Here is a 13,378-nt window from a genome sequence, read left to right as displayed (position 1 = left end):
ATTATAATACTAGAAATAAATATTAATAATTGCATTGTAGGTGTATGTTGAAATAATAAGTAAACTTACGATAAAGAACTCTTGAAGAATATACTCACTAGCTAAAGTTTGTAACCAACAAAAATTTGAAAATTTTATTGAACACATTGAATTTTATTTGTTGCTTAATAAATATTTGCTATAACAAATAATTGAAAAATAGTTCATTCTATGAATGAATGAACTATCTTTCAATAAAGTCGTCCCAGGAACGCAACTCATAAAAATTAACAATGTCATTTTAAAGCCTTCTACTTTAAAATGCATAATATATGTCTGAATATCCGATATAAATGAGTCAGATTAAATTAAATTATTAGAAGCATTTTTTTACTAAGCAACGATATTTTTGTTTAACTTAGTAATATTTTGTATTTTGATAACGACGTCCGAGTTGGAAGTCGAAACGTCAATAAAATCATTTATTAAGTTAAATTGTAGCCAATTTCCCATTTAGAATAATAAATTACGTAAATCCCACAAATAAGTAGCTTCAGAACAATATTAAAAAACATTTTAATAATAACCGACAACAGTGTTTTATCGAAGCCCAAGTTCCTATTTTATAGTTGAAGATAATATCTAAAAATAGTCAATAATATTAATTGACTAGTCTGGTAGCTTATAACAATCCAACCAAGACATTTAATGTGAGTTGATGAGGAGAATGAGAATGTACAGCTTAGGGATGAGTGAAGTAAGTTGGCCTGGTTCAGGAAAACAACACACAAAAGATGGATACATCTATTATTCAGGAGGAACCGACCTAGAACATCAATATGGAACGAGATTAGTATCGAACAAAATTGAATGAACAGTCACAGACTTCATCACTCTAAATGATAGAGTAGCAATATTCAAGTTATGAACCACCAATAGAAACCTAAATATTATTCAGGTGTATGCTCCAAGAAGTGACAAGTCAGATGAATAAATCTAAAAATTATATAACAACATAAATGAAAAAATGCGACTGACAAAAAGAAGCGAGATAACGATGATCATGGGTTACTTTAACGCCAAAATTGGACAAAATGAAAAAGCCACCGGTCCAGATAATATCAATGTCGAAATTCTTAAATTAATTGAGGACAACGTAAGGAAAATCCTAGACTTGATAACAGCACTATTCAATAAGATATATGACAGATAATAAAATACCATCAAACTGGCTAAAATCAACATTCGTAACATTGCCAAAAAACCCAATTCCTCGCTAAGCGATATGACTACCGAATATCAAGCTAATGTCCTTAAAACTCATGTTTTATGTCCTTAAAACTTTTCTCAGAATAATCCAGATACGAATTTACAAGATAAGTGTAGTTTCAGCTGAGTGATACTCAATTCGGATGTCGAAACGGAATTAGGAATACGAGAAGCCCTTTTTGCCTTAAATGTGTTAACACAACGATGCAGAGACATGAATCTAGATGTATATGTGTGTTTTATTGATTATCGAAAAGCATTTGACTGCATTAACCATCAAAAGATGATCGACATTCTGAGAACAACTGGAATTGACGAACAAGACTTCCGAATTATCTCAGAACTATATTTAGACAAGGCGAAAACGGCGGGTTCGAAGGGAAAAATATTCCCATGAGATTTTTTTGCATAATCACATTCGCGAGACATCCCAGAATAAGGTTCAAGAAGTCGCCCACGTGAAAAGTGGGCCAATTTTTTTTTAACAATTTTTTTTAATCAAATTGCAAGAATCAATATTTTTGGCCCGATCAATTTTTTCTTTAATTTTTTGGACCATTCTGAACAAAAAAGATCTCTTATAATTTTTCTCTAAAGTTGATCGTTTTCGACTTAGAAGCAATTTAAAATTGAAAAAAAACGACAAATGACGATTTTCAAGGCTTAATAACTCGGTTAAAAGTTATTATTATGAAAGTCAATATATGACTAAATCAAAGTTTAAAGCCCCCCCTACAAGATCCTGAAGAAATTTTTGTCATTATTTTATTACTAAGCTGCTATTTTTAAATAAAAATAATAAGCGCCATGCATGTGTGCGGCCACTGTAAATGTTGAGTGCGAGAGAGAAGCCATTCCAGCAGTTCAATTGTGCATCTTGCTCGCACTCACATTTACAACCGCGACAATACGATCTAACCGCTCATTGTTTTTAATTAAAAATAGCAGCTTAGTAGTAAATTAATGACAAAGATTTCTTCAGGATCATGTAGCGGAGACTTTAAACTTTGATTTAGTCGCTTTCTGACTTACATAATAATAATTTTTAACCGAGTTATTAAGTCTTAAAAAGGGCCATTTTCGCGTTTTTCAAATTTTAAATTGCTTATAACTCGAAAAAGATCAACTTTAGAGAAAAATTATAAGAGACCTTCTTTGTCCAGAATGGCCCAAAAAACCTAAAAAAAATTAGTGCGGGCCAAAAATACCGATTTTTGCAATTTGATTAAAAAAAAATTGTTAAAAAAAAATTGGCCCACTTTTCACGTGGGCGACTTCTTGTACCTTATTCTGGGACGTCTCACGAATGTGATTATGCAAAAATATCTCATGGGAATATGTTTCCCAACGAACCCGCCGTTTCCGCCTTGTCTAATTGGCACGAAACGGCAACAATTAAAATGTAGCACACTGCATCAGAAGATATATAAATCCGACGAGGAGTGCGACAGAGTGGACTCTCATCACCCTTATTATTTAATTTGTATCCGTAATCTATATCAGAGAAGCATTAGAGGTCCAAGATGGAATCAAGAGCACGGAAGCAGCACAGATAATATCAGGTATACTACCTTTCAAAATATTTTAGAAAACCTTAATCTTAAGCTGATTACAAAGTCATTTGTATTTGAATGGTATGGTTAAGTTTTCGACCCAGGTAGAAATTAATAAATTTTAATCTTTTGTACTTTTAATCATTATACCTGCTATTCAGTATGTTCACTACTCGAAAGTTATCAATACTACTCAAATACAAATGACTTGGTACTAGGATTAAAATACCGTTTTCTAGAATATCTTGAAAGGTACTATACGCTGATGATACCATCCAAATAGCAAGCAACGCACAAGAACTACAAAATATAATAAATGCGGTAGTTCGTCATGCCGAAATGTTGGGTTTACATCTAAACGTTCCCGAAACTAAAATTGTAGTATTTTCAAAAAGACCAAAAAACGTACAATTCTATGCCAAGAGAATTAATAGAACAGGTAACTTCCATAAAATATTTGAGAGCAACTATTAACAGCCAGTGTAACCCAAAAAAGAAATTCCATCAAGAACTGAACAACCGATGAAAACACCCGTGAACATGAAAACATTTTTTACAAGATCAAACCCTAGTTTAGAGCTCAGAATCCAATGATCCGATGTTACGTTTTCTCTATATTGCTGATGGCTGTGAAAGTTAGTGAAAAAGTGATATCTTTATTGATCTTATTCATAAAGATTTTTAACGTCAACCTAGTAGGTCAGCTTTTTTATTTATATTAACATCAACTAATATTACATACTGTATAAAATTTTTATTCTGATTTTTTATATAAATGTAAATTTACATATTAAAAATGAAACAGATGTATTAGACAATATCTAAAACTTTATGCCAGTGACGATATTCGGATTAAACACTTGGTGGTAATCGTTTATTGTAATTGTATATATCTAACTTCTAACCATTTTTTAAAATTATTTAATATGCAGATTTAAACTATAACATTATATTAAGTTCAGGCAGCTGAAATTGCACTAAGCGCTTTAACTAAATAATAATATACAACCTAAAAGTAATATTACAAGAAATGAATAGTAATACAGATTAGAGCCGATTAAACGGCATATATACATCTAGATGTCATAATTTTATTATCTATTTTTGATCAATATACACGTTTATCTATAAAAAAAATTGAGCAGGTTTTTTTGTATCAAGTGCCTCAAAATTTGTCCAAATATTAGTTTTAGTTTTGTTCCTTTACTTAAAATATATAGTGATCTCTTAATAAACTCTTCATTCCAAATCTCTATCATCCTGAATGTTATTTTACACGTCACACTAAAATAGTATAAATTATACTTATACACCACTATTTGCGTTCCGCTAAATTGAATAACCTCAAAATTTTGTAAACGTTATAGAACTTATTTATTTATCTGCGTGTGTCAAATTAGTGACAGACTGAAGTAATTAACAAAGATTCACATTATAAAGAGAACATATTTATAAATTTTGTCTCAAATAATAGGATAAGATCCAACGTCTTTAGATGTTTAGATTCTTTGGAGTGCTCAAATTGCTCAATCAATGACCAACATTGGGGGACCCAAATCCGAAATAAAAAGGGCCCTACACGGTGTTGTGTAGTCAGTCGTCCTTTACGCGGAACCAGTCTGGAGTGTGGCGATAGAGATACCGACCTACAGGACTGTACCTGAGGCGGCCTTGGACTATCACGGGTGCATGTTTTAGCAGTTGAAAGGAGACATATCTATGAGAGAAGAGAGCATTTGACTAGAGCCATAAGAAAAGAAAGGGAAAGATCAATGGAAAGATGGCAGGAAGAGTGGAATAACATGTTGAGTGGAAGATGTTGCCCAGTGGACTAAGATGCTGATCCCGAGCCTAAGGGACTGCATGGGCTGTGGTTACAAGCGACTGGATTACTTCCTGACGCAAGTCCTCCAGTACAGGAGTGTTTTAGGACCTACCTTCATAGGTTCGGAAAGGTAGATACAGACAAATGCTTTTACTGATAATACTCCGAAACTATTACTCACAATGCTGGAGTGTAATAAATGGACAGTGGAGAGAAGCAGAATGAATAGAGAAATGGGTATCAATGCTGTGACTGTGAGAGGGATGATCGCGAAGAAAACGGGAAGTAACGAGAAAGGGAATAGTGTGCACAATTAAATTTGTGCAGTTATTAAGGAAACTGTAAGCCTTACAGCGCCATCCCGCCTTTAGAAGTACGGTACGTTCGACGACGGTAGACAGGGTGACAGAAAGACATCCAATTGCAGGACCTCCTTTTAGGGGGAACTGGGTTCGGATGCACTCCTCTACTCTGAATCCATATACGCCAGCGATCCCTAGAGATGGGTCAACCTAGTACGATATTTAGAAAGTTTCCACCCTTGGAAACAAAGTTCAAAAATATTTAATTTAATTTCACAAATAGAAATAAAAATCAAATATAGACAATCTCAGACTATTAGATTTTCAACAGTAAAAATTTGTATAGGTATTCTGGACTATACCTATATAATATTAAATAAAAAAAATAAGTAAAACGTTATACATATATACCAAAATGACAAGACTGAATGAAGTGAACGATGTTTATAATTTTTGAGACACTAACAAAAAACAACATATTGTATTACATACTGAATACGTTAATTTAAATAACGAATAATTCATGGCAGATATGCTTAAATAACAAATTGCAATTTTTACATAACATATTATTTTCAAAATTTTCGAAATTAACATTTTAACTACTAGTTAACCATCATGACAATAACTAATGCAGAAATAAAATAAAAACGAAATTGTTACCATGATAGTTTTTGTTTTAAAATTCATAATTGGGCTCCATTTGCAAATTATTATTAAAAGTTAATTTCACAACTGATGTATCTACTAGGCATTATCAAACCTTACGAGATTTACTTAATTCATTATCAACTTTATCAGGAACCGAATACACCTTTTTATTGAAATGTATAGTCATTGCGATTGTGTAATCGGTATGAAAATATCAGTATCTTAAATCTATAATGTTATCTCTATAGAAAAATAAATGTATGAATATCTAAAGATTAAATAGTATGTCCATTTAATTCGTGTCCATCAGATTAAATTAAAAATACCCAAAATAAGGTATTACTACTTGGAAGAATTTATTTGCTTGTTAATATTCGAAGTTCATTTTTGAAAGGGTTTAGTTGATCTCTTAACTGTAAATGTACTTTTGACATGAGCTGCCGGAAAAATCAAATGGTGTTATTACTATTACTGGAGAGGTTCGGTTTCGATACCAGACATAGACGACAACATTGACACCCTTACCCTGGTACACTTCTATGCTGCTAGTAGTGTGAGACAATGTGTAAGGGAGACAATTATTTCTATTGGAATAAAACGTTTCTGCTTGTTACATTCGTTTACTGTTATTATTTGTATTAATGATTTTATAGTCTCTTTCATTTTATCACACAACTATTTCATAAATTTTTATATTGCTCTTTATAACCTTCGTATATTTGCAATGTTATAACATGTTTTTATGCTAAATTCTTTTCAGACTAATTGAAAAAAGAAAATAGTTCATCGAGTTAACTGAAGTAAGTTTAGGAACGTCCTTAAAACGCAATATCTAATTTACCAAAACGTTGCACTTACAGAAACTTTTTCACCAAGTCATATGCGATGACTAAGAGGCGGGTTATGGAATAAGATCAGCTATGCTGAATGAGCTAAGATGATTGCTATGAGATATGGACAATATCACATTCTTAAAATCTTTGCAGTAGCGGTATGTATTGACAGCGAGAAATTATTTAACATCAAACTAATAGTGTTAAATACAGATAATCAACGTCTAATTTTACTTCAGAATTTTAATAATACCGAAGAGACCAATAAGTTTTTTTCACATTGGATAATAAAAGGCATTTATTGAATTAAAAGCTACCATAAGATTTCATAAAGTAATAAGGTTAAATAAAAAGCAGTAATATAAGTATTTAAACAAGCACAAATTTTGAAAATATTTTGAAAATAGTAGTAAAATATTGTTTATTTGTAGATAACAAACTGCCTCGTGATGTTTTTATTTATTACAGTCCAAAAGGTGCGTTCCAAGTTTTGATATTTTGAGTTTTTAGCATAAATATGTTAACCGTCTGAGAAAATTACTGTAAAAGTATAAACAATTCACAAGTTGCTGTATTAGGTAAGCCATTTTAGTAATGCCATTTTCCTTAGTTTGAAATAGAAATTAAGAGAGCGGCTATATGCTTCATACATTACGTATTTAACTATAATATAAGTACTTCCGGTAAACATGTTACTTAAACAATTCTTTTATCAAAAGCCTCTATTACTTCTTAACTACACTTGAGTGCAAGATAATCCGACTCAAAATGAGTTTGCGAAAGTACGTTTCCTGTTTCAATCTAAAAAGTGTACATAAATTGAAAAATATTTAGTACAATCATTAACCTAATTATTGAGTTTTAAAAAAGTTTGTTTTTGAGTGAATCAGATGACGTATTACAAATAAAGAAGGCAACGTAGAGAGGGGGTCAGAATTTGACTCATTGGCATCGACACGCACTGACTTGTTTCGGTTAACATCATCGTACGCATCAATTTCCATAGCAACCCACTAATACATCAGCCACTTATACAAGGTTTTCACGTTCGTTACAAATGGATACCACGTCATTACAATGGATATCATTATTGAGAGAAGGCCTGAGCCAATCAGCTGTGTCCCTAATGTATCGTCGGTACCAAGATACTGGTGCCGACAAGGTGGAGGCCGTACACGAATACCAACGGAGAGAGATGATCGATTTCTCGTATCGAAATCCCTGAGAATTCGACATTTATTTGACTGGTGCTAATATCTCAAAGAAGAGCTGAAAAAGTTCGAGGTGTGGTTACCAACATTTGGATAGTCAGAAGAAAACTGAAGGCAGCCAACCTGACACCAGCAGCTACGAGTCCCAATTAACTACAGCCCAGAAGCAAAGGCGATTAGAATTTACTCGTGAATATCTGCATTGGGACGACTATCAATGGAGTCAGGTATTACTCTCCGACGAAAGCAGGATCTGTCTACAAGGTAACGACAAAAGGTGTTGAGTCCATAGAGGAGCAGGAGAGCAATTTGCTCAATGTATACAAGAAACTGTGTCATATGGAGGCGGTTCTTGTATGTTTTGGGCAGGCACTTTTATGGATGGGAAAACGGAGTTAGTTTTCGTGCCTGGTGGAGGAAGTGGTGGAGGTTTAACGGCGGATCGTTACATGGGAGACATTTGGACGAACATTTGGATCCATACGATGGATTTATTTTAATGCACGATGCCATACCACTTGAGTCACCACCACCTATCTGACTGAGATTGGTATACCAACAATAAATTGGCCTGCGTTGAGCCCGAACTTAAATCCAATAGAGCATGTTTGGGATGAGCTTAAACGAAGGGCCCGGGACAGAAATCATGCACCAGGGAGCATAATGGAATTGAGAGCTGCGCTTAATGATGAATGGTAAGCAATACCTTAAGAATTGATTAGAAAAGTCTTCCGATTCATGCGAAATCGATTGGAAAGTGTAATTAGGAGTAGGGTGTTAATATCAAATACTGAAAAATAAATAAATTCGTTGTGTAGTTGATGTTTTCTCTGTTCATAACGTCTTTCTTGCGTTCGTTGCAATGATGAATATTTAGGAAACTCTATTCGTATTGCATACTGTTTTATAATGAGTCCTCCAAATAATGCAATAGCAGTTTTTGTAAATTAAATAATAAAGTACATAATAGGGAACTTGCATAAATTTTTAAATATTAAAATTATATTAAAAAACATAAGGTAACATGATCTTAAAACGCTTGCATGCAAAAAAACAATATTTTTAACCCATACGTTTATTACGAGGCTTTGAAAATGCTATGAAATTCAAATTTCTTAGGAGGTGCTTGAACGTGCTTCTATTGGTCTGACGTCAAGGACCACGGTCAACCGGGCTAGGAGTTGAAAACAACGCGATTAGAGTATTAGGCCGATGCCACATTATGCGTTTTGACCGGATGCGGTGAAAACGCATCCGTTTCCAATGCAACCGGACCGACCTGTCACACTATGCGTTTAGTCTGGTGCAGTTTGTAAGCGCGTACCGATGACTCAAAACGCATCCGTTTCCAACGCAACCGGACCGATCTGTTACACTATGCGTTTTCACCGGATGCGGCGGAAACGCATCCGGTCAAAACGCATAATCTGACATCGGCCTTACGGGAATTGTATATTACATTTTAATCGCATTTAATTGGAAATTACCAGTTAGTATTTGTACTCTTGTATAGTTCTACAATGAATTGTGTAGTTTCAAAGTGAAATTTATAAATCTTTAGAAATTGCTACTTTTCTAAAGGGTTTAAAACGCATAAGTACTATTACTCATGAGGGTTTTTCAAAACAAAGCGATAAGGTTATTCTGGGGATTGTATAGTACATTTTAATCGTCTTTAATAATTGAAATGCTAAGGGTAAGTTTAATTTAATTGAACTAACTTGGGGATTAAAAATACAAGATCTTAAATATTTACTAATTAATGGAACATGTTTTGCAAATATTCTCGAAGCATTTCTTTCGCTTATGGCAAAATCATCTCCAAGAGACATAAATGTGTGTCCTGAGTCCTGTTCTTATCTTTTTTAGAGTTAAAAATAGATGCATTGTTTGTGTTTTATTTCCATTAACTAAAACGGTATAAAATGAAACGTATACAATCTAGGTCTATATTGAAACTTCATCACTGTACAATTCAGAGACAAACTTTTAAATTGTTTTGCTTCCTCTTCTTTCGCATCTTCATCACAAGATACAGAATCACTTTCATTGTACCAATAGTCATAACTACCACTATATTCACTATTATCTCCAAATACAGAATTTCCTGCTTCACTGTTTGTATCTTCAAATAATGTTTCAAGTCTTTTATAGGTGAAGTTCCTGCATCCTTATTATGTATTTGCAATGGTGACAACTCGACTGTAACACACCTTTAAAATTTACATTGAATACCTTTATTGAGATACCGTTTTTGAGGTAAAGATGGTTGGTTAAATTCAGGTCCTGATTGAACTAAGTTTGTGAAATTAAGATCACACTGTCTCTTATCATCATTGTCCTCTACAAGCGGCATCTTCAAGAAGTTGTCGTTTAACCCTATTAAGGACTAATTCCCTCACAGGCTGAGAAAAAGCTCGTTTTCTATCTAGTTAACAATCAAATATGTGCGGGACAACACCTGACGTAATAATTATGGGGCCACCCAAAATCTTGAATTATATATAGTTATCCATGTCTTGTTCCAACTGTAACCAATAAAGTTTAAGTAGGCACATTTCATGAAACAACTAATATTTTTTCTTCTTCTTCTTCTTTTTATGTAGACATTACTCTATGTGTTTTTCAATGTGCCTCCAGTAAGTTGTCATTCCATCTTTTTCGTGGTCTTCCCACTGATTGTCTTCCTATTGGGGAACCGTCTCTCGCCGTCCTTACTACTCTATTTGTTGTAATTCGGCTTATGTGGTCGTTCCATTCTACTCTTCTGCTTTTCACCCAGTTATTAATGTTGTCCACCTTGCATCTATGTATTGCATATTTTTTCTTGAAATAGAAAATGTCTTATTAGGTACCTAATTAGATAAATACTCACATCGAAATGATCCTCACAGAAATAAAGACTTTTGCTACTTTGTGAAATATCCTTTTTATCTCGCAAGCCTGCCTTTAACCACTTTAATCGACGTTTTTGGTTCTGCTAGTAGAGTAAAAAAATGTTTGTTGGATATTCTGACAGTTGTGCTTTGGCATTCCAGCACTATATAGTACTTATATTAGGCAATTTGTTTTCAATTTTGATAAAGTATAGTATACACTAAATACACTAATATAAACACCGAGCAAATAACACAGTTATTCGACACGCACAACTAGCAATGGCAAAATGCATTCCATGCAATAGCTCACCGAACGGGCGAACGAGAACAGTGGTTGGTGACGTCAGACCCCAGCTCGCGGAAGTTGTTTGAAACGGAAATTTTGGGCGCGGAACTTTGATCAGTTGTTGTACGTACACCATTCTTTGTTAAGACGTATATTTTGAATATACAATTTTTAAACATAAATTAACAATTTTATGCAAAAATATTTTTATATGCCAGTTCCCTATTGTTTGCACATAACATATTTTTATTTTCGTACTTCTCACATTGAAACAGGAGGTGTAATATCAAATATCGCTTTTTTTACACTCAAGTGTATTTTGTAAAATATACCGGAAGATTTTTATCTATACGTGTACATCTTATACATCGGTTGTGAATATAACAACACTCCACTTGATACATTTTACATATTATAAGCCACATAAATTGGATCTAATTGGTCAGCTAGAAAACCATCGCGTAAGTGCATACGTTGTTTCTCGCCACGGGAGTTAATTGGCACAACTCCAGGATCGACTACTACAACAACACCTACGATGAGGTGATGTTCTTCCAAAACGGTATTGGTTACTAAAGGAACAAGGTCTAAAGCCTCGCTTTCATTGCCATCTAATTCTACCACTACGACAAGTAGATTAGTCCAGGTAAACACAGCGCTAGAACAAAAAAATATTTATACATTTGGAAAATCAATTATGTGTTATTGATAGATATTTAACAATACACAGTACAATATAAAAGAAAAACGTGTCGATAATAGTGTTCATTTTATTCATCACACTTAATATCACACTATATATGGTAGTAATATCAACAAAACTAACGAAATTCAAATAAAATTGATGTATTTTACATGGGTTTTCTACGCATACATGCTAAATATAAAAAATTATATAATATATATATAATCCAAAAAAAAACATTAAATTCGCAATATGAATCAGGAAACATACTTAAAAAGAGACAAGAAATATAATCAGTATTTATTGTGAGACTACATTGCCACTGGGAATAATAAACAATACAAAATATATTATGATATCGGATTCTAAAAGTGCGCTGTAAAAAATCAGTCAGAATACTTCTAGGCCTAACAGAACAACGAAAAAAGCATGATCTAGATCAATAGTAACACCAACATCAAGGACAACCAAGACGAAGAGCACTTAATAAAATCTGAAGAACTTTTTAATAAATACTTAACTGGTGTAAATAATTTGAACATGAATTTTAATTGAAAATTGAAAAGAAATACCATGCGACTTATTGCTAGATTAACAAATTATAATAACCATGATTGCTCAGCGACAAATTTTATTCACGAAAACATATATTTAAGGTCATGTATAGAATGCAAACCCGTATGCACTCTTCTAAATAACATCTAAATAAAATGAGGGTGAGAGAAAATCCACAATATCACTGAAGACAATTTTGCGATTTTAATCACTTTAATCACTATACAGTGCATTCGTAAAGTGTGGAAACGGTCTATTATCTCATGACTTAATTATTAATTTTTTAGAGTTAAAGCTCTGACAGGTCGATTTTTATTTTTAAATTTTGATTTTTTCACGTATATCACATAATAGTGACGTCATCGATTTGGGCGTGATGACGTCATCGATTATTTTTTTTAAATCGGAATAGGGGTCTTGTGGTAGCTCATTTGAAAGGTGATTTAATTCTCTATTCAGTAATGTAATCACCATTATATACACTAACATCATTATTTATACAGGGTGACCAAAAAATCTTTTTAATTAAATTAATTCACGCAAAAAGAAGAATGTATGTCATTTATTTAACTTAAAATACATTTTACTGGTGCCAGATAATATAAAAAAAATGTTTATTTCATAAATAAACATTGCTTTTCGCTTAAATTAAATGTCAAACAGCCACCCACCTGCCTCTTAGCAGTTTGAATATTTAATTTAAGCGAAAAGCAATGTTTATTTGTGAAATAAACATTTTTTTTTCTCTTTTCTGATAGCAGTAAAATGTATTTTGAGTTAAATAAATTACATATACTTATTCTTCTTTTTGCTGCAATTAATTTAATTCAAAAATTATTTTTTGGCCACCCTATTTTTTATATTACCGAATAGAGAATTAAATCACCTTTAAAATGAGCTACTACATGACCCTATTCCCATTTAAAAAAAATCATCAATGCCGTCTTCACGCCCAAATCGATGACGTCACTATTATGGGATATACGTCAAAAAATCATAATTTAAAAATAAAAATCGACCGGTAAGAGCTTTAACTCTGAAAATAATTAAGTCATGAGATAATAGACCGTTTCCACACTTTACGAATGCACTGTATAATAAACCAACTCAGAATTATACATACTAACTAAAAAGCTTTCAAAAACCATCTGTTCAAAATAATATAATTACTTTTAAAATGCAAAACACAAAATAAATTGAGCATTTAACACAACATCATCATAATCAACATATCCAAAACATATAAAGAGAAATAATTCAACCACAGAGCTTATAATGTAAGTATCAACCATAGCCTATATGTAAAATAAGAATCATCATGAAATACTTAACACCCAAGAGTGCGGCACA

General features: G+C 32.7%; 1 protein-coding gene across 1 annotated transcript in view; it reads right to left on the bottom strand.

The window, feature by feature from the left end:
- The window catches only part of LOC114342607 (disco-interacting protein 2), a 1,011,532-nt gene that overhangs the window by 98,443 nt on the left and 899,711 nt on the right, over positions 1-13,378 (bottom strand). The window contains exon 19 of the mRNA XM_050658584.1: positions 5,592-11,446. Within this exon, the coding sequence (XP_050514541.1) occupies positions 11,194-11,446 (253 nt within the window). The 3' untranslated portion in view covers positions 5,592-11,193. The remainder of the gene's footprint in view (positions 1-5,591; positions 11,447-13,378) is intronic.

This window comes from Diabrotica virgifera, chromosome 8 (genome assembly GCF_917563875.1).
Source record: "Diabrotica virgifera virgifera chromosome 8, PGI_DIABVI_V3a".
Lineage (NCBI taxonomy): Eukaryota > Metazoa > Arthropoda > Insecta > Coleoptera > Chrysomelidae > Diabrotica > Diabrotica virgifera.
This window is presented reverse-complemented; position numbering and strand designations above follow the sequence as displayed.